Consider the following 24,602-nt stretch of genomic DNA (forward strand, 5'->3'; position numbering starts at 1 on the left):
AGCGGGTGCGCCGCTGGCGCGCCGAAGGAGCGCCTAAGGCAAGCCTGTCTGCGCCCGTCCGCGCCCGAACGGGCCCAGGGGCCAGGACCCCTGGTTCTCTGGTCACATGTCAGCGCTTGTACTCTCATTCTCAACTACTGCAGCTCAGTAGGAGTGTTGCTGGGACCTGCCGCCATTCTATGGCACCTGACACTGGGATGCCTAAATGTTTGCACTGTCATTTTAGACTTCAACCCTCTACTGATCCTGCTGCTATTATTGGCCCCTCTGACAATAGGACTTTCAAGATGTCTATGTTGAATTGTCGCTCCCTACCCAACCATTCTATTGAATTAAGGCTACTTCTGGAAGAACACAAATTTGATGCATTGTTCCTAACGGAAACTTGGCTCACTAGTACCGCAGACTCTGTTGTAGTTTCTACGTTCCCCCCAGGTTATCTTATCCAAAGGCAAGACTGAGTAGAAAAACGAGGTGGGGGGTTAGCCATTATATATAGGGATAGCTATCACTGTCAAATTACCAATAGTTTGATCACTGAATGGGAGAGCTGTTTTTTTGTGATTGGCTTCTCCCCCACATTTTCCTTCTCGGTACGCTCATTTATCGACCCCCTGGCCCCTATGTCAGTTTCAAAAAGGAACTTCCAGACATCATAGCCAAATCAGTTAGCTCTACCTCCAACTTTTCAGTTCTGGGTGACCTTAATATCCATTTTGATCAGGCCCACGATCCGGAATCGGAGGCGCTAACCGATATCCTGGATGCACTAGCTTTGAAACAAAAAGTGCCTGGGTCTATCCATCAGAAGGGTCATCTTCTGGACCCTCTCTTTTCTAATATTAATGACCTTAAAGTGGATAAACCTATTCCTATACCCTGGTCTGATCATTATTTGGTCCTTTTCGCCTGATCTCAACAGGAGTGTCGACAGTTAAGGGAACGGAATAAAACCTTGAACCGGAACTGGGCTAAACTTTCCATTGATGCCTGGGCGCTTTCGCTCGACAGTGGGAGGCCTGTGGTCAGCAATGATCCTGAGTCAGATAACATTAAAATTAATCAATGGCTAGAGACAACGCTTGACAGCCATATTCCTAAAAAGTGGTCTTTTAGTAGAAAATCGACGTTTCGATCCTCATTGTTTGGGATCATCTTCAGGACCTAGTTTGGCTTTTCGTGATTCGGTCACTCTACTCCCGGATGCGAGTAGTTACAGCCGTCCTTCGCTGCTTCACTCAGCGCTCGGTATCTTCAAACTAGGCATCGCCCTTGAACCTGTCAGGCCTTTATCCATGTAAATCGATTACCGGCAACCCTCCGTGCGGATACTCCTTCCGGGCCAGGCTCCTCTGGGCGCGACATTGGCCGCCCAGCTATTTCACGCCTTCCGAACCTCTCTTAAACCGCTCCAGCACCTTCTTCCAAGCACAACCCGGTCCCGAAAGTGATCTAAAACAATGAGGATCAAAACGTCATCGACCGCTCAGCGCAATAAATGGCGCAGCCCCTAGTGTGGCTTATCCAAACTAATTCTGCAAAACTTTGTATAGTCTCGCTTTGTAAATTATCTGGAGCCACATTGTTCTTGTTATTCACTGTATATATTCGAGCACCAGTCACTAAGCGTCGTACACGCTGATCACAATCGCCACCTTTGTGTCACCTACACATGCTGAGCACCAAGGCCAATTAGGGTTTTTTGTTATTTATTTACTTACAGTGCTGGTACAACTGTATTTCTCTAGTACTCTCTAATTATACGATGCCATGAGCACGTTTGAAAAAAGTTATTCAGTCTCCTTGTCTCTGTTCACTTGATGCTTAATGCATACATGCTTAATTGCCTTTTCATTAATACCAGTTGGGATATTGTTTGTTTATTCTAATTACCTACCCCAATCCCAACGTGGTTGACGGGCCCTACTCCTGTAGTATTTCACAACACTGCAATGATCTGGCGCTCTTTTTCCATAAGAAAATTCAGGATATCTACCTGGCCTTTCCTACCCTCCTTGTCCCAGGAGACGTGATTAACCCTTCTTTGATTAGAGATCTTTCCCCTTTTCCACACCCTGTCATTGACTCCATCCCATGCATGGATTTGGAAACCCTAAAATCACAATTGGAGCGTCTAAAATATGGCTCCCCTAGTGATGCAGCACCTCCCCGCATTCTCCATCAGGTGTTTGATTCAGTCGCCCCTGTCTTTTTAGATCTTGTCAACAGCTCTTTCTCCTGTGGGATCGTCCCCTCCCATTGGAAACAGGCTAGGGTTAAAGCCCTATTGAAGAAGCCCTCTCTGGACCCCAGAGTCCTTTCTAACTATCGACCAATATCGCTACTTCCTGGGATTGCCATAATTTGCGAAAGGCATGTCATTTCTGTGCTTTTGGATTTTCTGGAAGAAAATCACTGCCTTCATCCCTCTCAAACGTGCTTTAGACCCCAACAGGGTACCGAAACCGCCCTGTTATCAGTTGTTGAGGAGGCTAAGAAAATCCTTGACTCCGGAGGCTCTGCTGCAATCATTTTGCTTGATCTCAGCGCAGCCTTCGATACGGTCAATCACCAGCTTCTGCTGGTAAGACTTAGAGAGATTGGAGTGACGGGCTTCTTATATAAATAACTGGAGTCTTTCCTTGCTGATCGCTCATTCCTTGTTTTTGAGAACAACGCCACTTCTGACTGGATGCCACTACAGTGTGGGGTTCCTCAGGGCTCCTCACTGAGCCCCACACTTTTAAATGTCTATATGCACCCCTTAGGTGAGATTGTTGAGCCGTTCGAGGTTAAGATTGTCACATACGCTGACTGCACTCAGCTTATTGTGTCCCTCAATCTGATGAATAACAATAAGTCCATCCTGGCTAATTGCCTGGACAAAGTCTCGGCTTGGATGGACTCTTCTTTCCTTAAACTGAATTCGGCTAAAACTGAGTTGATGTTTCTGGGAAAGACTACTGGTTTGGTGAATGACTCTTTGTGGCCAAAATGTATAGGCGATATGTCTGCTCCCAAAGACCAAGTAAAAAGCTTGGGAGTTTGGCTTCATCATAATTTGAGCTTTAAGACTCAGGCATCCAGGGTTGCTGGCTCATGCTATGGCATGCTTAAGAGGATTGGGAGGATCCTGCCCCTCTTGCCTTTTATCACCAGGAAACTCCTGGTTCAAGCCTTGATTTTATCAAGGCCTGATTATGCCATCATGCTGTACCTGGGCTCCTCCTGTCCTATCATAAAAAAACTTCAAACTGTCCAAAATGGTGCGGCACGATTTTTGATGCATGCTCACAACTGAGAATCTCCTAAGCCACACATTAGGGCACTGCACTGACTGCCAGTGGACAAAAGAGTTCAATTTAAGACCTTATGCATTGTCCACAAATCACGGCTAACTTGCCACCGATTCTCCAATCTATTGTTTCTCTTTATGTCCCTAGAAGAACCCTCCGTTCCGAGTCGAAACATCTTGCCATTGTCCGGAGATTTAATCGAGCCCGGACTGGGGGTCGTCTTTTTTCTGTTATCTCTGATCAAAGGTGGAATCAACTTCCAGATTTTATCCGTCTCGAGACTAACCATCTTCGCTTCCGAAAATTCCTTAAAACTTTTCTGTTTGCTTGATCATGTATCTCTGGTTTAGGTGTGTCTTGTAGCACTGGGAGGCCTTTGGTAGCCATGCGCTTTATAAAAGCTCCTTTCATTTAATTTAATTTAATTTCCTGCTAGCTTTCGTACAATAACGTCATTAAAACACTATTTTTCTTGAGTGTACCATGGATAGTATTCACAACTTCTTACAGAAATCTAATATCCGGACAGAAATCTCTCCTCACCAAGTGATGAAGTGATAATCATATCATGCTGAAAAAGAAGTTAATGTATTGCAAGGGAATAGATGCTCTGATAAAATGCCTCTATTCATAGAAAACACGCCAGTTATTTCTCTGGAATTGTGAACTCGTCCTTGACAAGAAATTGTTGTTCTAGAAATGTTACCAGCCATGGCTTCAGCTATAAATAGACATTGGCAGTCTTGACAAGGAATGCCTTTATACGAAATGTTTAGATGAAATAGACAAAACTGAGCAGCAGTTCTCTCCTTTTAGATTTTGTTTAAGTTTGAGGCAGATTTAAAAACAATCCTAGTGACAAATCAAATGAGTTGGTCTTTATGTTTAATTAAAAAAATAATGGTATTCGTCGTTTGAATTTGTACTTTTCTATGGATGGTTGCATTGGGTGTGTGGCTGGAAAGATGGGCTGGTGGTTGTATTCATTTAGGCATTAGTTTAGCAATAAGAAGTACTTTTTCTTTTCCAAACTGCAGTTACTGGACAGAGAAACTAGCGATAAAATGCATATTTAACACACACTGTTCTCAACATATACCACTCGACTGCACCCAGCCCATCATCTTTCTAGAGAGAAGCATTCCAGTGGTACTATAGGACCAGAATTACAGTCTTGCTGCTGCCATCTGCATTTATGGGATTTTCACCTTACAGAACTGAGACAAATAATGCTCAAATGTCTTAAGGCAAGATGCAGGATTGACTTCCGATTGCCAACTTTCCTCCAGTTCATTAAATTTGGTTAAAGCATCTGGGGGCAGATGTATCAAACTATTTTTTTGTCGCAAATGCTGCGATTCGGTAAAAAGCAGCTTTTGCGACCAAAAAAATCAGAAAATGATATGTATCATCTAAAACGCATTGCAATATTAAGGAATCGCAAATTTTGCGATTCCTTAATATTGCGTAAGCATTTAAGGAATCGCAAATTGCGATTCCTTAAATGCTATGTAAGAAGCAATCAAGTTTTGCGAATTTACACTAAGAAATCGCAAATTATCACCAAACTGTAGTTGGTGGTAATTTGCGAATTCTTTTACAAATGCACTTTTTGGCATTTGTGAAGGTGCCATGTGGCGCTCATACATGCCCTTAGGGCATGTATGTGCGCCATATGCGCACACATGTAAATTTCAGGGGTGCAGCAGGGTGTCCTTAAGACACCCTTGCACCCTTGAAATTATCCTCAATTTGCGATTAGCAATTGCAAATTGCAAATTGAGAATAACTTCCCATTCCTTCCTATGGGCATCCTGGCCCTTAGAAATGAATGGGAAATTATTCCTTAATTGCGATTAGCAATTTGATAATCGCAATTAAGGATTTTTAAGAAATCGCAAAAAAATAGCGAATTTTTATATACATACCATTTTGCAATTCTCAAATAGAGATTCTCAAAAAATCGCTTTTCGAGAATCGCAAATAGGTATTTTGATACATCTGCCTCCTAGTCTTCAACTTCTGGGGTAGCATTCTTAGCCTACCTTTGGAATCACTTTCATCACCCCTGACATAAATACCTATAGGACCCGTGGACTTGAAGCCGCCATAATAATGTCACCTATTTCAAAAGGTCTGTATTCTGGGACACGACCAAGCAAAGTCAGTGACATCCGTTTCCACTGCCCCACATTTGCACTTTGAGGTGCCCAGGAACATTCTATGCAGATGGTGAGGGATCCAGTATATTTACGGGGGTGCCAGAAGTGGAATAATCAGTGCCTGTAATTTAAAGGGTTTGCGCATGGTTTGATCTGTTAAATAATAACAGAAGCCGAATTTAATAGTAACCAGTGCCCCAGGGAAATGGTTTCTGCTTAAGAGAGGAGAGACTAAAAATTTCAGGCCGCGCCTAGTCACCAGGCCAAACCTTTGATCTTTCCTTTTTGAGCGCTGGTCTTTATTAACAATGCACAGCGTGTGCCTGCTATCTTTGCATGTGTATACGATTAAATAGTAAACATATTGGGCCTGTCCAATCCAAATATTACATTTTATATTCTGGCACAAAAAATCCACCCATCTCATACGGTCTAACCAGGATGTCCAATCCAACCCTGTGCTATCCCTCCTCCAATGTGAGGTATCAGTACACTAAGAAACACCAGCAAGGCAACACAGCATGTATGAAAGGGTTAATGAGTGGGTTATACTTACCACATTGTGTTAGGGAGGTCTGAATGGTGCACTGCATTACAGGAGGTTGTGTATTTGCAAAAGAAACTACCAAGAGGTCTGGGAGCATACTTATAATATTCACATAGAACTTACAAGGCACATCTGGTAGAGCAGTAGAAAGCACTATGTGACATGCACTTCAGCATATGTGTGCCTTGTTCAGATTGTGCTTGCTGCTGCTTTAGCCAACACTCATTTCTGTACTTCTCACTTTTTTGTTTTTTTTTCCTTTTCGGTTTGACTCTTTGCTTGTGGTCTCCTCTCTGTTGATTGTGTTATTTCCTGGTTGGTGTGTGTATCTTCTACAATTGCTTTCAGTACTCAATCTTCTATTGTGTTGTCACTGGCATTCATGGCCATGTTCTTAGTACGGGCCAAGGGTTCTGGACAGCTATCAAGAAGGTGGAAGAAGTTAAGCTATTTACATTTGTTTGAGTTCTAGTTTTTGTCTCTGTTTTCCCAGTGAATCACTTACTGATATTACTTGTGATTTCCTTCCTCCAAAGCCTGTCATGTTGAAATTAAGCCTAGTTGATTTAAGACTTTGCCAAGATGTGTGAGACACCACAAAAAAGGAATATAGTCCAGTGTTTCTCTATTTCCTTCCATATTCCCCTTCAAGGCCTGCATCCTCAGCAGGGAGTTTTGCAAAGCAGATACGGAAAATGTTGAATTAACCGAAAGCCTTTGGGGGAACTCTGTGGGTTTTTATGGACCGTTGTGATGAAGTCATATCAACATTTTGTGTGTGTGTCTATCATGGGTAACAAATACCTACAGCAAAACACACAAGATGATGGACGGAATGTTGCACAATGGCAAAACATTCACCCCCAGTCACAGATCTGGGTTTAATCCATCGTTATTTTGCTCACCAAGCCACCCCAGTTAAGACATGGCCATATGTACATCAGTCTTGGCCCTGTGCCTCATGGGAACAGTCCAGACCGAACTGCCAAGCCATGTCTTCCCTGGACTGGAATCAAGCTTCCTGGGACCGGTCTGAACTGGGGTGGCTTGGTGTTCAAAATAATGATGGATTAAACCCAGATCTGTGACTTGGGGTGAATGTTTTGCCATTGTGCAACATTCCGTCCATCATCTTGTTTGTTTTGCTATTCACCCTATGTGGGAAGGGTATGCCCAGACGTGGGTCCCGTGCTCACTGTGCCACTGGAGTCAAGCTATCCTGGCTGAAGACGGCTGATAGCCAGAAACCGGTCCTAAGATGCTTGATTCCGGTCCAGGGAAGACATGGCTTGGCAGTTCGGGCTGGACAGTTCCGGTGAGGCACAGGGTCAAGACTGATTTGCATATGTCCATGTCTTGACTGGGGTGGCTTGGTGAGCAAAATATCGATGGATTAAATCCAGATCTGTGACTGGGGTGAATGTTTTGCCATTGTACAACATTCCGTCCATCATCTTGTTTGTTTTGCTAACAAATACGTACACCACACTTGTAAAAGTTTTTAAGGTTTTTCTTTGCCAACAACAAACTCTCATATGTGGAGCTTGTGGTCATAAAAGAAAAAATATAATGTCCCCCAACATTAACAGCTTTCTTCCATGGTGTGGGGGTCATTATAATTATTTTTACTGTCTAAAGTGACAGATTGCTAAAGAAAGAGCCATCCAATTGCCCACTCTAAAGAGGGAAGATGGTAGGATGGTTTACCTGTAATAGTCTGCACTACCATTGCGCCAGAGGAAGGTTTACGCCAAAGGCGCACATTTTACTCTACCAGCATAAACCTGGAGGTACACCTGGCTCAAAATTGGACAGGCGGACCTAGAGTTAGGCAGACAGGGTACTTTATTGCCAATTCGGCTAGTACTCTGCCTGCAAGACTCTAAATCGGGCCCCAAGATTGAATCACCATTTTCAGCATGATAAAGATCAGAAGGGTAATCAATTTCTTTCTTAGTGTGTCAAAAACCCCATGGCCATGTTGAAAACATAGATAGTTCCTTCTACTTTTGATTGACTCGGTGTGCCTTGTGCCTTGGGTAATAATATTGGACACTTGCCCTGTATAATGCTCCAATGCCGTCGGTCACACAAATCCAAACAGCGCTCGCTCACAAACAATGAATGTGGTGCCCCTACTATGATTAATTCATAGATACCTAAAATTATGAATTTTCCATTGGAGATTATCTAAGCCTGCTGAGCAATAAAGGCCAACTCGACCACATCCAGCAGCACTGAGAGTTTACCAAACTATTCTACTTTCTCCATGAATATGTGCAGCAGACGCAGTGCATAGCAGGTTAGTAACTTAAGGACAGTCTCACCTACCTCATCATCTCCGCGAGGAATGCCATTCCATATGCTCATTTTAGAAAAGGGGGTGGTGATGAACAGAGTGTCTGAGTTAAACAGACCACTCTTACCCAGTCCAAAGATCAGGGCTTGATCCATCACCGTTATTTATCTCACTGCCCCATCCCAGCTCAGAACCTGGCTATATGCAAATCAGTCTGTCCCTGGCCCAGTGCATCATGGGAACAGGGCAGACTAAACTACCAAGCCAATTCTTCACCAGAAAGGAGACAAGCTACCGGGGACCGGTTTCTGGCATTTCAGCCTTCTTCGGCCCGGCTTGCTTGAATCCTGATGGAGCAGTGAGAAAGGGACTCATGTCTGAGTATACCCTGCCACACCTATAGTGGCCAAAAACGATTTAGAAAAGGGGGTGGTGATGAACAGAGTGTCTGAGTTAAACAGACCACTCTTACCCAGTCCTGAGCTAAAAAACGGTGTTGGATCTAGCCCTGATCTTTTGACTGGGTGAGAGCTTTCTGCTTAATTCAGAGACTCTGTCCCTCACCACCCCTTGTTGTAAATATTTTTGTCCACCCTAAGCGTGGAAGGGTATTCTCAGATGTGAGACCCTTGCTCATTGCACCATCAGGATTCAAGCAAACCGGGCCGAAGACGGCTGTAATGCCAGAAACCGGTCCCCGGGAGCTTGTTTCCTTCCCAGTGTAAGAATTGGCTTTTGTAGTTTGGTTTGCCCTGTTCCCATCATGCACTGGGACAGGAACAGACTAATTTGCATACAGCCAGGTTCTGAAACTGGGATGGTGCAGTGAGCTAAAAAACGGTGTTGGATCTAGCCCTGATCTTTTGACTGGGTGAGAGCTTTCTGCTTAATTCAGAGACTCTGTCCCTCACCACCCCTTGTTGTAAATATTTTTGTCCACCCTAAGCGTGGAAGGGTATTCTCAGATGTGAGACCCTTGCTCATTGCACCATCAGGATTCAAGCAAACCGGGCCGAAGACGGCTGTAATGCCAGAAACCGGTCCCCGGGAGCTTGTTTCCTTCCCAGTGTAAGAATTGGCTTTTGTAGTTTGGTTTGCCCTGTTCCCATCATGCACTGGGACAGGAACAGACTAATTTGCATACAGCCAGGTTCTGAAACTGGGATGGTGCAGTGAGCTAAAAAACGGTGTTGGATCTAGCCCTGATCTTTTGACTGGGTGAGAGCTTTCTGCTTAATTCAGAGACTCTGTCCCTCACCACCCCTTGTTGTAAATATTTTTGTCCACCCTAAGCGTGGAAGGGTATTCTCAGATGTGAGACCCTTGCTCATTGCACCATCAGGATTCAAGCAAACCGGGCCGAAGACGGCTGTAATGCCAGAAACCGGTCCCCGGGAGCTTGTTTCCTTCCCAGTGTAAGAATTGGCTTTTGTAGTTTGGTTTGCCCTGTTCCCATCATGCACTGGGACAGGAACAGACTAATTTGCATACAGCCAGGTTCTGAAACTGGGATGGTGCAGTGAGCTAAAAAACGGTGTTGGATCTAGCCCTGATCTTTTGACTGGGTGAGAGCTTTCTGCTTAATTCAGAGACTCTGTCCCTCACCACCCCTTGTTGTAAATATTTTTGTCCACCCTAAGCGTGGAAGGGTATTCTCAGATGTGAGACCCTTGCTCATTGCACCATCAGGATTCAAGCAAACCGGGCCGAAGACGGCTGTAATGCCAGAAACCGGTCCCCGGGAGCTTGTTTCCTTCCCAGTGTAAGAATTGGCTTTTGTAGTTTGGTTTGCCCTGTTCCCATCATGCACTGGGACAGGAACAGACTAATTTGCATACAGCCAGGTTCTGAAACTGGGATGGTGCAGTGAGCTAAAAAACGGTGTTGGATCTAGCCCTGATCTTTTGACTGGGTGAGAGCTTTCTGCTTAATTCAGAGACTCTGTCCCTCACCACCCCTTGTTGTAAATATTTTTGTCCACCCTAAGCGTGGAAGGGTATTCTCAGATGTGAGACCCTTGCTCATTGCACCATCAGGATTCAAGCAAACCGGGCCGAAGACGGCTGTAATGCCAGAAACCGGTCCCCGGGAGCTTGTTTCCTTCCCAGTGTAAGAATTGGCTTTTGTAGTTTGGTTTGCCCTGTTCCCATCATGCACTGGGACAGGAACAGACTAATTTGCATACAGCCAGGTTCTGAAACTGGGATGGTGCAGTGAGCTAAAAAACGGTGTTGGATCTAGCCCTGATCTTTTGACTGGGTGAGAGCTTTCTGCTTAATTCAGAGACTCTGTCCCTCACCACCCCTTGTTGTAAATATTTTTGTCCACCCTAAGCGTGGAAGGGTATTCTCAGATGTGAGACCCTTGCTCATTGCACCATCAGGATTCAAGCAAACCGGGCCGAAGACGGCTGTAATGCCAGAAACCGGTCCCCGGGAGCTTGTTTCCTTCCCAGTGTAAGAATTGGCTTTTGTAGTTTGGTTTGCCCTGTTCCCATCATGCACTGGGACAGGAACAGACTAATTTGCATACAGCCAGGTTCTGAAACTGGGATGGTGCAGTGAGCTAAAAAACGGTGTTGGATCTAGCCCTGATCTTTTGACTGGGTGAGAGCTTTCTGCTTAATTCAGAGACTCTGTCCCTCACCACCCCTTGTTGTAAATATTTTTGTCCACCCTAAGCGTGGAAGGGTATTCTCAGATGTGAGACCCTTGCTCATTGCACCATCAGGATTCAAGCAAACCGGGCCGAAGACGGCTGTAATGCCAGAAACCGGTCCCCGGGAGCTTGTTTCCTTCCCAGTGTAAGAATTGGCTTTTGTAGTTTGGTTTGCCCTGTTCCCATCATGCACTGGGACAGGAACAGACTAATTTGCATACAGCCAGGTTCTGAAACTGGGATGGTGCAGTGAGCTAAAAAACGGTGTTGGATCTAGCCCTGATCTTTTGACTGGGTGAGAGCTTTCTGCTTAATTCAGAGACTCTGTCCCTCACCACCCCTTGTTGTAAATATTTTTGTCCACCCTAAGCGTGGAAGGGTATTCTCAGATGTGAGACCCTTGCTCATTGCACCATCAGGATTCAAGCAAACCGGGCCGAAGACGGCTGTAATGCCAGAAACCGGTCCCCGGGAGCTTGTTTCCTTCCCAGTGTAAGAATTGGCTGTTGTAGTTTGGTTTGCCCTGTTCCCATCATGCACTGGGACAGGAACAGACTAATTTGCATACAGCCAGGTTCTGAAACTGGGATGGTGCAGTGAGCTAAAAAACGGTGTTGGATCTAGCCCTGATCTTTTGACTGGGTGAGAGCTTTCTGCTTAATTCAGAGACTCTGTCCCTCACCACCCCTTGTTGTAAATATTTTTGTCCACCCCAAGCGTGGAAGGGTATTCTCAGATGTGAGACCCTTGCTCATTGCACCATCAGGATTCAAGCAAACCGGGCCGAAGACGGCTGTAATGCCAGAAACCGGTCCCCGGGAGCTTGTTTCCTTCCCAGTGTAAGAATTGGCTTTTGTAGTTTGGTTTGCCCTGTTCCCATCATGCACTGGGACAGGAACAGACTAATTTGCATACAGCCAGGTTCTGAAACTGGGATGGTGCCGTGAGCTAAAAAACGGTGTTGGATCTAGCCCTGATCTTTTGACTGGGTGAGAGCTTTCTGCTTAATTCAGAGACTCTGTCCCTCACCACCCCTTGTTGTAAATATTTTTGTCCACCCTAAGCGTGGAAGGGTATTCTCAGATGTGAGACCCTTGCTCATTGCACCATCAGGATTCAAGCAAACCGGGCCGAAGACGGCTGTAATGCCAGAAACCGGTCCCCGGGAGCTTGTTTCCTTCCCAGTGTAAGAATTGGCTTTTGTAGTTTGGTTTGCCCTGTTCCCATCATGCACTGGGACAGGAACAGACTAATTTGCATACAGCCAGGTTCTGAAACTGGGATGGTGCAGTGAGCTAAAAAACGGTGTTGGATCTAGCCCTGATCTTTTGACTGGGTGAGAGCTTTCTGCTTAATTCAGAGACTCTGTCCCTCACCACCCCTTGTTGTAAATATTTTTGTCCACCCTAAGCGTGGAAGGGTATTCTCAGATGTGAGACCCTTGCTCATTGCACCATCAGGATTCAAGCAAACCGGGCCGAAGACGGCTGTAATGCCAGAAACCGGTCCCCGGGAGCTTGTTTCCTTCCCAGTGTAAGAATTGGCTTTTGTAGTTTGGTTTGCCCTGTTCCCATCATGCACTGGGACAGGAACAGACTAATTTGCATACAGCCAGGTTCTGAAACTGGGATGGTGCAGTGAGCTAAAAAACGGTGTTGGATCTAGCCCTGATCTTTTGACTGGGTGAGAGCTTTCTGCTTAATTCAGAGACTCTGTCCCTCACCACCCCTTGTTGTAAATATTTTTGTCCACCCTAAGCGTGGAAGGGTATTCTCAGATGTGAGACCCTTGCTCATTGCACCATCAGGATTCAAGCAAACCGGGCCGAAGATGGCTGTAATGCCAGAAACCGGTCCCCGGGAGCTTGTTTCCTTCCCAGTGTAAGAATTGGCTTTTGTAGTTTGGTTTGCCCTGTTCCCATCATGCACTGGGACAGGAACAGACTAATTTGCATACAGCCAGGTTCTGAAACTGGGATGGTGCAGTGAGCTAAAAAACGGTGTTGGATCTAGCCCTGATCTTTTGACTGGGTGAGAGCTTTCTGCTTAATTCAGAGACTCTGTCCCTCTCCACCCCTTGTTGTAAATATTCCATATGCGCAGCCATTCTCTGTTAGGGAAGAGGATTCAAAGACCCCTTTATGTCCAGTTTGAGTCTTCTTCCACAGGATTTTTCCAGAACGTTCATTTTAACTGTTGCTTTTTAATGCACACTATGTTCAATACGTTGACCTGTAATGCACTAACCCTCAGTGCATTATAATGAAAGACTAAAAACGTCCTTCTTGCTTTTTACAAAATGGTGCTACTTTTAGATGACAAAACAAAGGAGGCAGAATCTATGATCGAACAAAACGAGAAAAGGAAGACAAGGGGATGGATAATCAGAGAATATAGTTTTGGAAAAGGGATTCCAAATATTCGTGGGGGAATCTCACTACACCTTTCAGCCATTTACTAATATAGGATGACATAATTGCTCAACATCACACCTTCACTGGAATTTCGAAACAGATGTGTTTTTCCCAGACCATTTCGACCTGAAAAGCGGCACGTATTAACCAGGTGGTAGGTAAGATCAGTAGCTGCCGAATGGTCACATAGATCAGTCCTGGAGGAGTTGGTGAGGGATGGATGAGTACAATGCAGCACATTACATTCAATATACTTTACTCATAATCACTTATTTTCTTCAACATTAGAAATATTTAATATTTCAGCCTTAACTCTATGGATAAAATTACTAATCATCAACATCTCTGTATTAGAAGGTAGTCTCATCGGTGGGGCATGAAAGCATTATACGGTATAAAATAAAATACATTAATTTAGGTCTATCTGCATAATGTAATGGGCACATGGTGTCCTAATAATAGATGTAGAATTGTAGACTTAAATTGCACATGACAGCACTACTTGTGAGGCCTCCAGCTGGGCATACTTGCAAATATTGTGTGCCACTGATAGACATTGGTTCATGGCGAATAGGCATTTTTCAAACACAAGCTACTATTTAGTAATCAATCGACTCTCTCCCCAAAACAGTGTTGTATTTAAGACCTACCGTCCAAAATTTGATAAAATATCGCAAATCCGTGGCAGCAATAAATAGGCAGTACAGCAGGGAATATGCCAAGAAGAGAAGGAAAAACTTGTAATTTGAAAATCCCACGCAGTTGTTCACCCTGTCAACAAAACACAAGTTACATGTCTTGAGAGTTATGTAATAGGAAGAATGTATTTTTAGAGTTAATTATCTCTTCACCAAAAGCGAATGCCTTCAGGTTTTGTTGCATTCCTAGTTTTCTCATGACTCACATTCCTTGTGGGGCAGTGTGGTTGTTCAGATTAGAGTAAAGAATGAAAAAATGATATGCATTATATAATGTTAGCTACTGCAAGTGTATTGGAATTCTGTTGTTCCATACCTCAGTTTCATTTTTTTTCACGGAGATAGCCTGAGTAGGGTGACCAACCATCCGTAAATTTCACGGACCGTCCGTGATTTGGATTCCTTTTACTAACGCCTTTTTTTCTGGAATTTTGGGGATTGCAGGGAACAGTACTGTTCCCTGCATGAAATCTCAGCACCCTAATTGGGCCTCCTCCCACTTTTCCTGGGAGAGCAGCCCCACCCCACCCATTGTCATTCTGTCTGCGGCTGACTGCCACATACAGAATGGCAATGGGCCAGTATGGAGTGTTACTGCATGCGCTGGCCTCTCCTGCCACGGTCTAGGACAGGGCATTCTGTCAGATGGAAGGAATGTGCAAAAACGCCAATGCTGCTACGTGAGAATCCAGTTCAAGAAAAGAAGCTGGTGAAACAAGTTGAAAAGAAGAGGCTAGTGTTCTTTCAGTCTCATCATTTTAGCAAAGCGCATTTTCAATATTATATTTAAGGAAGCCATGATTGCTGCTTTTTTATTTTATGCACCTAACAACCATTGACAAAGCCAATAGTTCTGGCTTGTTGTAGGTGTAAAGTTACTTGTTGAGTTATATAGCTGGATGCAATGACTGAAGAGGCAAAATACCAAACCGGAGGCACACTGTGCTAAGCACAGATTTTTAGCTTAGGTGTTTTAAGCCACACTCTTAATTACATCAAACACATACTTTGGAGAGACACCCCCCTTTTTTTCATCTAAGCCTGGGAAAAAACACCATGTCACAGTCACTTCATGGCATGGCACTGTGCATCATGCATGACTCATGACTTCCACTTTTTCAGACTGCCTATGTGCAGGGGTATAGTGAACCCTACCCCCACCCCTGGCTTTAGGAACTATAGCAAGGATGAAATTCTTGATGGGCCTCTTCTGTATGCAACTCTGCAACAGGTATGTTTAGAGGTGGGCGTGGTAACATACCATGCCAGAGAACATAGGCTGCGCCTCACCGGTGAGCAGTGGCTGCTCAGCAACAGGAGATGACCTATCAGCTGCTTTGAGCCTCCACAAAGGCCCTGCATTGAGAGCATTCAAAGCTACCCAGATGTTTGTCTGAACCAGCGCTACCTGAAAACATAAACGTATCAGACCTGCCTGTGTGCATCTCAGCCCTGAGGCCTTAGACAGTTGGTACAACAATAGGACGGAGGGCCCTGTGGGATTAGCCGTGGACTATGCCATTCATAGACGTAAATTGGAGTACGGAATGTGCTGATTGAGAGATTCTCCGCTCTATGCCCTGTTGGATGGAGGTCCCAGTCCCATCTAAAAGCAAATGGGACTTTCCTAGTTGCACAGTTGAGTAGTGTCGGGTTGGGTTCTAATCCAATGAATCCATGCAATGCGGCTACTGATGGTTGCCTGAGTTTCCACACCAGTCGTCTTAGACTACACCTTCCTTAGAGTGGACACCAAGCCAGGATGAGTGAGAGCTTATTTACACCCACACAGATAAGCATGGCTAATAACTGTAAGCACGTGCACCACACCATCAGACCTGGGCCACATAGAGCAACGTGTCACTCTATTGTGATTTCTGTGGGTATAGGGGAAATAGCCTACTGCATGATGCACGTTGACGTGATGGCTGTTTCTGCAGTTTTGCCCCAACAGTCCAAAGCATAACACCTGAAATTCAGTATTTATCCATAAGTTTCCCCCTGCAGTCACTATTACTGTGACGACATAAACAAAAACAAGACTAGGCTGGTAAACACCACAAGACTGGGCTGTAAACACCAGGAGCACCATTCCCTCAAAACATGAAACATTACAGTTATTTAACTAGAAATATTACCTAAACATTGGTTAACTGGTTATGTGAATTATGGATTGCTCATTCACTCTGGAGGCAGTTAAGATTGTTAATGTGATTTAAGATGTCCTGTTCATTGATATCGAAATAGCATATTGTGCAATTTCTCCCCAGAATTAAGGCATACGCCAAATGTGAATGTTTTACACGAAATAACAATATTTATCTTCGCAAATTACAAGCAAAGGTTTTGCACACCATCAGACTCTAAAGGCAGTGACCCGTACAATTACTTTGTTAGAGAACATTTGCTGTACTTGGCTCATCAATAAGATCAGCATTTGACCATGTATGCTCATCAGTGTAATGCATGTGACATGCTTTGGGGTAATTTCTTTTCACTGGTAACCAATATTAAACACCCAAAGGCATTTTGAGTAATCTTAAACCTACATTGTATTGTATTGTACACACATACATGCAATTCTTTGTGACATTTTTCTTGTAACTGAGCCCTTCTTCTTGTTATTAATCAAACTCAGAATCAAGACATCGGCATGCACTTTGTTAATGCAAATTTTAGGCTTAAAGTACAAATGCCCACCTAAAATGAAGGAGGCTTAACAACTCCCATTCTAAATGGGGTCACATCTCTTAGTGATGTTCCACACACTACTTCTACTGCCCACATTCAATTCACAGGTGGTGAAAACCCAAGTTCAGAGAGTCATATATTGTTTTTACCAGTTCTGTGGTTGTCTGGAATACCCTAGGTGAACCTGCAGTATCTAGTTTGCATATGTCTAAGGAATCATTTTGGTGCTGCGGTAGAGAATATTAAGTAAGTGGATAGAAGTTGGATCTACCGAACCGTGCAAGTCAGGTAAATTAATGCAGGGTGGTAACCAGGACATTGAAAGGGTGGATGTAAGTCAACCTTTCTGTCCCAGCAGTAAACATTGCTCATCGTACCATTACACCTCCTGAAATGAATCTAAAGCCACCTGGGCTTTCTAGTTACATGTAAACTGGAGAGCATGTCAGCATACAGCTGTATATTCACCCCTGAGTAAAGTTGATGACACACAAAATTGACTCTTACATTTTTTTTATTTTAAAGACATTAACAATGAATTATAAATAAAAAACAAATTGGCAAACATGTCAGCAAGGAAGGACAGTGCTCTTTCTTTTACAGCTTACTCGTTGTAATAGAGTTATGAGGGTTTCGCACAGGCAGCTCCCGAGACAGAGAAAATAAATGCTCTCATTGAGAAGCAAAAGGACAAGATTCTGATTTCTCCAAAATAAATTACCAAAAGGGTAGTCTTTTATCTATAGATGCCACCTCTGTTGACTGTACAGCATTACCAATCCAATTCCAGGTTGGTATTGCAACACAGGTATATAAAGAATAGGATCAGCACACGAAAGAGGGGATTTTGTATGCTTTCCACCACCCGTAACCACAGTAGAACATCAACCTCGAGTGAAATTGAATCCATCTGAGATTATGTACCAAACTGATAAAACTCATACCCTTGGCAAAGTATTCAATATCAATATGTGCTAACTCTATCAATTCCTCGCTCTCAACACTATTAATTCCATGAAAGGAATCTTTGAGCTTCTGTATCACAAAGTTATAAAATTGAAGCGGAACATTCTTCCTCAATTTGGCATTTAAAAAGACACACATACATTAATGGTTGTGGCCATAACTTATTCTTCTAAAGCTCTTAATGTCATATTAACCTTGTCTGCAGAACAAAATCAGGTCCTCCATTATCAAACTCCATTTGTCTAGGCCTCACTCTCGGGTGCTGCCATTCTTAAATCACATTTACAGCTTGGTCACCTCCCGCACTCCTGCAGAATTATTGTTCTCTCCCTTTTCCTTTGCAAAAATAACTTTTATTGAGAACAAGTGACATTGCTAATAAAGACTTATCATAGGGATAGATGATTGGAAAAATATCTTCACCAATAACATCAGCTAACGAATCAGTAGCCACTACAGAGCAGTAGAAATGACAGCAGCATTTAGAATGCATCTTACAGTGTAATGTCTCAAGTAACCTCTTCATGTACCACTGTGTTAGGTAAAATCGTTGCACACGACAGTGACATAACCATTCTTGGCTCCATAACTATTACCGTTCTAGTAGTAGCATGTGTATGTTGAATGAATGTCTTTACAATGCTAGTAATGTCTTACAGTTTGTTAAGTACACATCAGGACAGATGGCTTTTGTTGGAAATGCACAAGACACAAAGGAGGGACAGGGCAGGGAGTATTTAAAGACCAGCGAGTATATACGCCTAATAACAATGAAACCACAAAAATACCCGTGTCTGTACACTGCCATGACATTCGGTGAATGGTGGTTCTGCCTCTAACATTGCTGAAGGTAAAGACATTTCTGAAAGTAAAAGGGTTTTCGAATGAAAGTCCTCACCCTCCCTTGGGTGGCATGCTTCATCATAACGTCCTTCCTCACAACACAACAACAATTTGCTGTGGTGTGAGTTGCAAATCCTGAGCACAGGAGGACCTCTTCTAGATGAAAATAATCCTCATGAAAGTGTCAGGTGTGAGTAACGGTGCATAGGGCAGTTGGGATAACTATCTCTTGGTAGAATGCACTTTTTTATTCTGACCCCAAGAATAGGAATAAGAATAACAAAACAGGATGGAGAGGAGATTCAACCCCAGAGTGGAGATCCTGTCAACATGTCACTGCACTAGTAGTACCATAATGAGGTGTAGGGGCATTCATCAGGGCCAACACGAAGTCTTTCTACAAATGTAAATTGTGTAATAATAATAAGTTAAAGTTTACAATCAGTGGTCATGGAAAAAATGTTGAAGATCAACCGTTGTAGAGTACCTATGAAAATATATATTTTTTAAAGACAAACCATTATAACAAAGGTACATTATATTTCACATGGTACTTGATGTCCATGTGGTCATATGCACTAAGATTATCATGAATTGGATGGCCATTCGCTCAGTGACAGGTGAAATATGATCCAACCCAGAGGATATAGGCAAATGAATGCTCCCTTCAGCCATCAGGTAACAAGTCTCAAATCGAGGCTACCTGGCAAGAGGACCAGTACTCAGGCTGTAGACACATACTTAACAACAGTTGTATGACAGCGATTATGCCACACCTAAAAAACAATAAACTATAATCAGGAACTTATGTATCCTACTTATTCTTGTGTAGGTTTATGCTTAAAAGAAAGGAAAATCAGTTTTCATATGAAAACAATATTAATGGTTTAAAGCAGGGTTCTTCAAAGTGGGTCCTGCAGGGCTGGATTCATGCCAGATTTTTAGCATATACACATTTAGATAATCTTAAAAATCTGATATGGATCTGGCTCTCCAGGACTGACTTTGGAGAACCCAGGTTTAAAGTCTCACAACCGCTAAAGCTCTGCGCTACAAAAGAAACTGATCCTTTCAAGATTGAGAGGCACAGCGGACCTCAAAAATACAAATGTTTGGCCCTCCTTTGGTAGAAGAGTTTGCATTTTAAAATACAGTTGGGGAAAGTCTAGAACCAGCACTAGCATCAACAATGTTAGACACAGGAACATTTCTGTTGGACATGACCATCATTTGGTTGGCTGCAGAACTCTACGCTAAGCAGAGGTAAGGTGCCTATGCTCCCTCTTTCAACATGAATAAATTGACATATCTGAAATTGAAATATGTAACTTACCCATAAGTCCCTAGGATATGGTGCTTAAAGTGTACCTGAGGCTTGTAAGTTAAATGTCACAGTGGTCTGCAGCGCATATTGTGCTCCCCACTGCATTGACAGGGAAAACATGAGTGCAAGCCTGCCATGTGTAGCACAGTGGTGCAGGTTTTAACCCCTTCCAGGCTGATGACGAGCTGGGCTCGTCATGGCGTAGCCTCCTCGCACGCTGATGACGAGCCCAGCTTGTCACGTAAAGTGCGTTTTCGCAAATCTCAGCGTGCGAGCGGAATAACGCTAGCGCGCATGAGGTTAACCCCTTTTGAATGCCCTAAAAGCCCCTCCTTTTAACTATCAATAGGCCACCCCTAAGTAAGCCTTAATGCAGAGAAAGACAGGGTAAATGGTATATAAAAGCAGGTCATTGAAAAGTTTTATGTTCAACATGCCTTTACAGTACAAAATCCCAATAGGCTATTTTCACAGCAATAGTGTTAGCTGTTCTAGAGGAAAGCACAGGGATACAATATTAAATGTAATATTGCTATCTCCACTTAGGAAACAGTTAGAGAGTTCATACTAGGGCTTTTAAAAATATGTATTACAAACCCAATTCATCGGTAAAGTGAGATTTGTAATAAATATTTTAGAACAGATACTTTTAGAAAGTTACCTATTAATCTGCCTGAAGCTTCTACGGCCTTGAGTGTCTTTCAGCTGTCATGTGGCAGCTGATCGACCCACTGTAGTGAGGTGTGAACTGCTCCCAGGACAACGACAAAGGGCCCTCGGTTTGAGGAGGTGCTGCCCTTCCCTTGACAGGATGACCTTGGGGCTATGCCAATCCCCTGATTAACTTCATGAAAGCTTCCCCTATCACAGACAGATGTAGCTAATACATGGACCTGCCCCCTTCTTTTATCCCTCTAGCCAGTCAGGTACTAGGCACAGTGGAAGAGGAAACAGACACCATAATTGGTTTAGAGGGGCCAAAGGTGAGGGGTTGTTTAGTTCCCTGACACACCTCTGTGGCGAGTTCAGGAGCTCTGTTCAGGTGAAGAAAGGTTTTGCCAAGTTGGGTTTGGGCAGAGAGGGGCACTGTGGGAATGTCTGCAGTAAAATACACAAGAAGTATTGCAAAATTGTATAAAGTCACCCCTGGGAACATTCCCCTTATTGGTTAGGGAGTAGCTTGGACTGTCTCCCATCCACAGGCAGGGGCAGGGCATACATGTAATATCCCCAGTACCCTCCAGAGAACACTTTCTGGATCTGTGGATAAACAGAGGTGGACTGAGTTTGCTGTATGTGACATGAGTAGAGCCAAGAAGACCTACTCTGCTCTCCCTTTTGTACCTACCTCAGGCTTACTATACACCAATAAAGCTGGTGATCAATAGAGGTGTCCCCATTTGCCTGGGCCTCAGCCTGTTGCTGTAGATTCTTAAGAGATGAGCACTCCGTCTGTGCTCTACAGAAATCTGCCTGGGATGTTCCTCCTGGTGCTTGCCATCCAGCTACACCAGGCAGGTCTCCCATTGTAGCAATGTCTTCTCCTGTATGTTCCAGGGTTTTACCTTAAGCTGCAGCCTCCTCCCAGAGTGTGGGACCTTCTTGTGTGGTTTTTCCCAGGTCCCTTGCTCCTGCTCATCCTAGCAGGCACCTGGGCACCTGTTTTAGGCTAAAAGTCCTTCTGACTCTCCTTATAGGCTGCAGCTATCAATAGAGTTGTACAGAGTTCCCCAAGGGGAGCCAAAGAATTTTAGCTCAGCCTTTCTTCTCTCTCACTCACTACAAAAGTGGGGGTTAAGTGCATGGTGTAGACCCTTGTCAGAATGTAAGGATACCTCACACAGGCTATCGGCAGGACCACAACTGTTGCCCCAGCCGATGACCGTCCAGCGTCATCATCGGTATCCTGCTCCTACGGCAGGCTGGCGGTGCAATGCCCGTCGGGCAGCTAGAAAAGCTGCACTTTGGCGGAGATCTTCTATTCCGTGCCAACGGGTGTGTGGGTGTGAGGGGCCTGTAAAAAGGTGCAATAGTGAGCGTGGTGGTGTGTTTTTAAAAAAAGTCATTAGAGTCCTAAAATAGAGAGGATTTTATTGGTCAGGCTCACTGCTTTATTAAAAAGTGAAGGGGTATTAAGGAGTGGTGAACAATGGGACCAAACCTTTATTCAACCCTTGTTGTGGAAACGGTCAACATGTTTCTCGCCCTAAGGGCGATTCATCAGGACCTTGTGCTCATATAATTGCTAGCATCCCCCGGGATTTGGGAGGACACTGGTATACGACCTGTATGGTGTCGCTCGCGGATGTTTCCTTATAACAGAACTCCCGGAGGAATTCCTGTATAAGGCCTCACAAGCTGTCCAGGTGGGGCCAGCAGCGATTGAGGAATTCCTCGGACGTCGCTGGTGGCAGGCTGCTCTACACCTACCCCTCCCACAGGAACTCCGGTGACTGGATAGGCTGTCATGGAACCTCTCAGGCAACCCCAACATCTGAATAAGAGACCGTACCTCCACTTCCTGCCATGAAGTGTGCTGTAGGTCATTCCCAGCAGACAATCAATAGGCATTGTGGACTCATAGCTACTTTCAGCTACTGCACCAAAACTAATAAGACATTTCACTTAGTTTGGGGCCATATAATTAGGTTTTAAGATGGGGGACACTATAACAGTTCCTGGTTGTGTTGCAATGGATGCAGATGTATTTATTCAAAGACTGCTGTAGAACCAATGTCTTTAGATTTTTGTATTAAGGACATCATTTTCTAGTATCGCTCTTTCAGGGTGTGTATTAAACAACTGGCATCTCGAACAGGAGAAGGCGAAAGAAATCATACAGACACTCCTCTGAACACTCGTAGGCGCTCCTCTGAATACTCTTTTTGGGGGGAAGAATACTCGTTTTGGGGGGAGAATCACCCCTACCTGCTCACTGCTGCCCACAGGACATTTTGAAATCCTTGGTGTTTCCCCCCCGCCGCCGCTGAACTACAGGATAGCGGCCGCCGTGGGGTGGGGAAACTACATCCCCCAGACTCCTCTGCTGCTACTTCCGCGCCCGGAGGGGATAGAAAAAGGAGGACAGCCCTGGTGGAGTGGGCGCTCCTCTGAACACTTGTTTTGGGGGGAAGAATACTCGTTTTGGGGGGAGAATCACCCCTACCGGCTCACTGCTGCCCACAGGACGTTTTGGGATCCTTGGTGTTTCCCCCCCGCCGCCGCTGAACTACAGGATAGCGGCCGCCATGGGTTGGGGAAACTACATACCCCAGACTCCTCTGCTGCTACTTCCGCGCCCGGAGGGGATAGAAAAAGGAGGACAGCCCTCGCGCCGCAGGCTCGCGCGCGGGCTAAGCCCGGGCAAAGGGCGGGCCCTCTGTGGCCCTCAGAGGCCTGAGGAGGACGGGACGGGCCATGCCCATTGGCTTTTCAAGAGGAGGTAAAGCTACCGATTGACTTTTTGTACTGGACAGTAGTACTTGCTTAATAAACTTCAATCATTTTATTACATCCAAGCCATACTATGACGCGCAATGGGGTGGTGACTAAAATAGCCCTTTGGTCGGATTCTTGCCCCAGGATGCAAGACAAGTGGTCCCCAGCATAAACAAAATAATTTTAGCAAAATAATATATAGACCACAATGGGCTGCTATATAGTACAGAAAATCCCTTGTCCAGCCGGGCAGGGAATATTTATTCAGGTAATAATTTGTCTAAATGTACTAATAAGACAAGTAACCAAAGACATCAAGGTTACTGTAAGGCACAGTCCTGTGCCATACATGAAGGAGGAAGAGAAAGAGGACAGTGAGTACAAACAATACAAACAATATCAGGCAAACAAAGTGAGCTAGCAGGCCACTGACACAAATTGCAATCAACAGTGTGTCCTGGAGTGAATCAACCATACACTAATACAATACATTTTAAATATGGGACACTCTTAAAGCAGTCGACGGACGTTTCGATCCCAAGCTCAGTTATAAAGGGATCATCTTCAGGACTTTCGTAATCAAAAACTTTTGCCTGAATATAACCTTTTTAACATAAAACCGCCAGAATTGTATCTGTTACTGGTGTTTTTTGTCCTGTCAGATGTCTTCAATAGTTAGGGCGATAGCACGACATCCATGTTTAGAAGTAGAATTCCGAGCTGGACTTCAAATAAACGCAGCAAGGATGAGGTTCTGGTTGTGGCGCCAATTTTTGGGTCTGGTTGGACTTGGAATCTAGTCCCTAGGGATTTGTAATAATTGTCCCGGGGTTTTTTGCGCTTTTAAAAAGATTTTCTGCGCAAAAATAACTTCTGTAAGAGAGTCTGTGTTGATGTCTGGTAGGTATTATCTAGAGCCCTCATTCGATATATTCTGATCTCCCTTTTCAATTACGGAGTTCCGATCTAAATTTAGCTGCAGTGGAGGTAGTTCCTACTGCGATCCGATAATCAGCGCTGGTATCCTTCGTTAGGGCCAGAAAATTAAAGGTCCGCTTGAGGTACCGGTAATTTTTCGTGCGCCGATGGCGCGTTGTGTGTTCCTAGGAAGAACTGTTAACACGAATCCTGTAAAGTATGTTATTACCAAGAAAGTTATATTCACAGGGTGATCAAATGTTTTTAACTTTTAATCCGCAGATAATTTGTGCCTTCATATGTATGTTTTTTTAATCATAATTGTATTTTTAACTGTACGCTTTTATGA

General features: G+C 44.2%; 1 protein-coding gene across 9 annotated transcripts in view; it reads right to left on the bottom strand.

The window, feature by feature from the left end:
- The window catches only part of ZDHHC2 (zDHHC palmitoyltransferase 2), a 579,224-nt gene that overhangs the window by 247,204 nt on the left and 307,418 nt on the right, over nt 1-24,602 (bottom strand). For all 9 annotated transcript variants that reach the window (XM_086962598.1, XM_086962597.1, XM_086962596.1 and 6 more), the window contains exon 7: nt 14,026-14,146. In XM_086962598.1, the coding sequence (XP_086818724.1) occupies nt 14,026-14,146 (121 nt within the window). The remainder of the gene's footprint in view (nt 1-14,025; nt 14,147-24,602) is intronic.

This window comes from Lissotriton vulgaris, chromosome 3_1 (genome assembly GCF_964263255.1).
Source record: "Lissotriton vulgaris chromosome 3_1, aLisVul1.2, whole genome shotgun sequence".
Lineage (NCBI taxonomy): Eukaryota > Metazoa > Chordata > Amphibia > Caudata > Salamandridae > Lissotriton > Lissotriton vulgaris.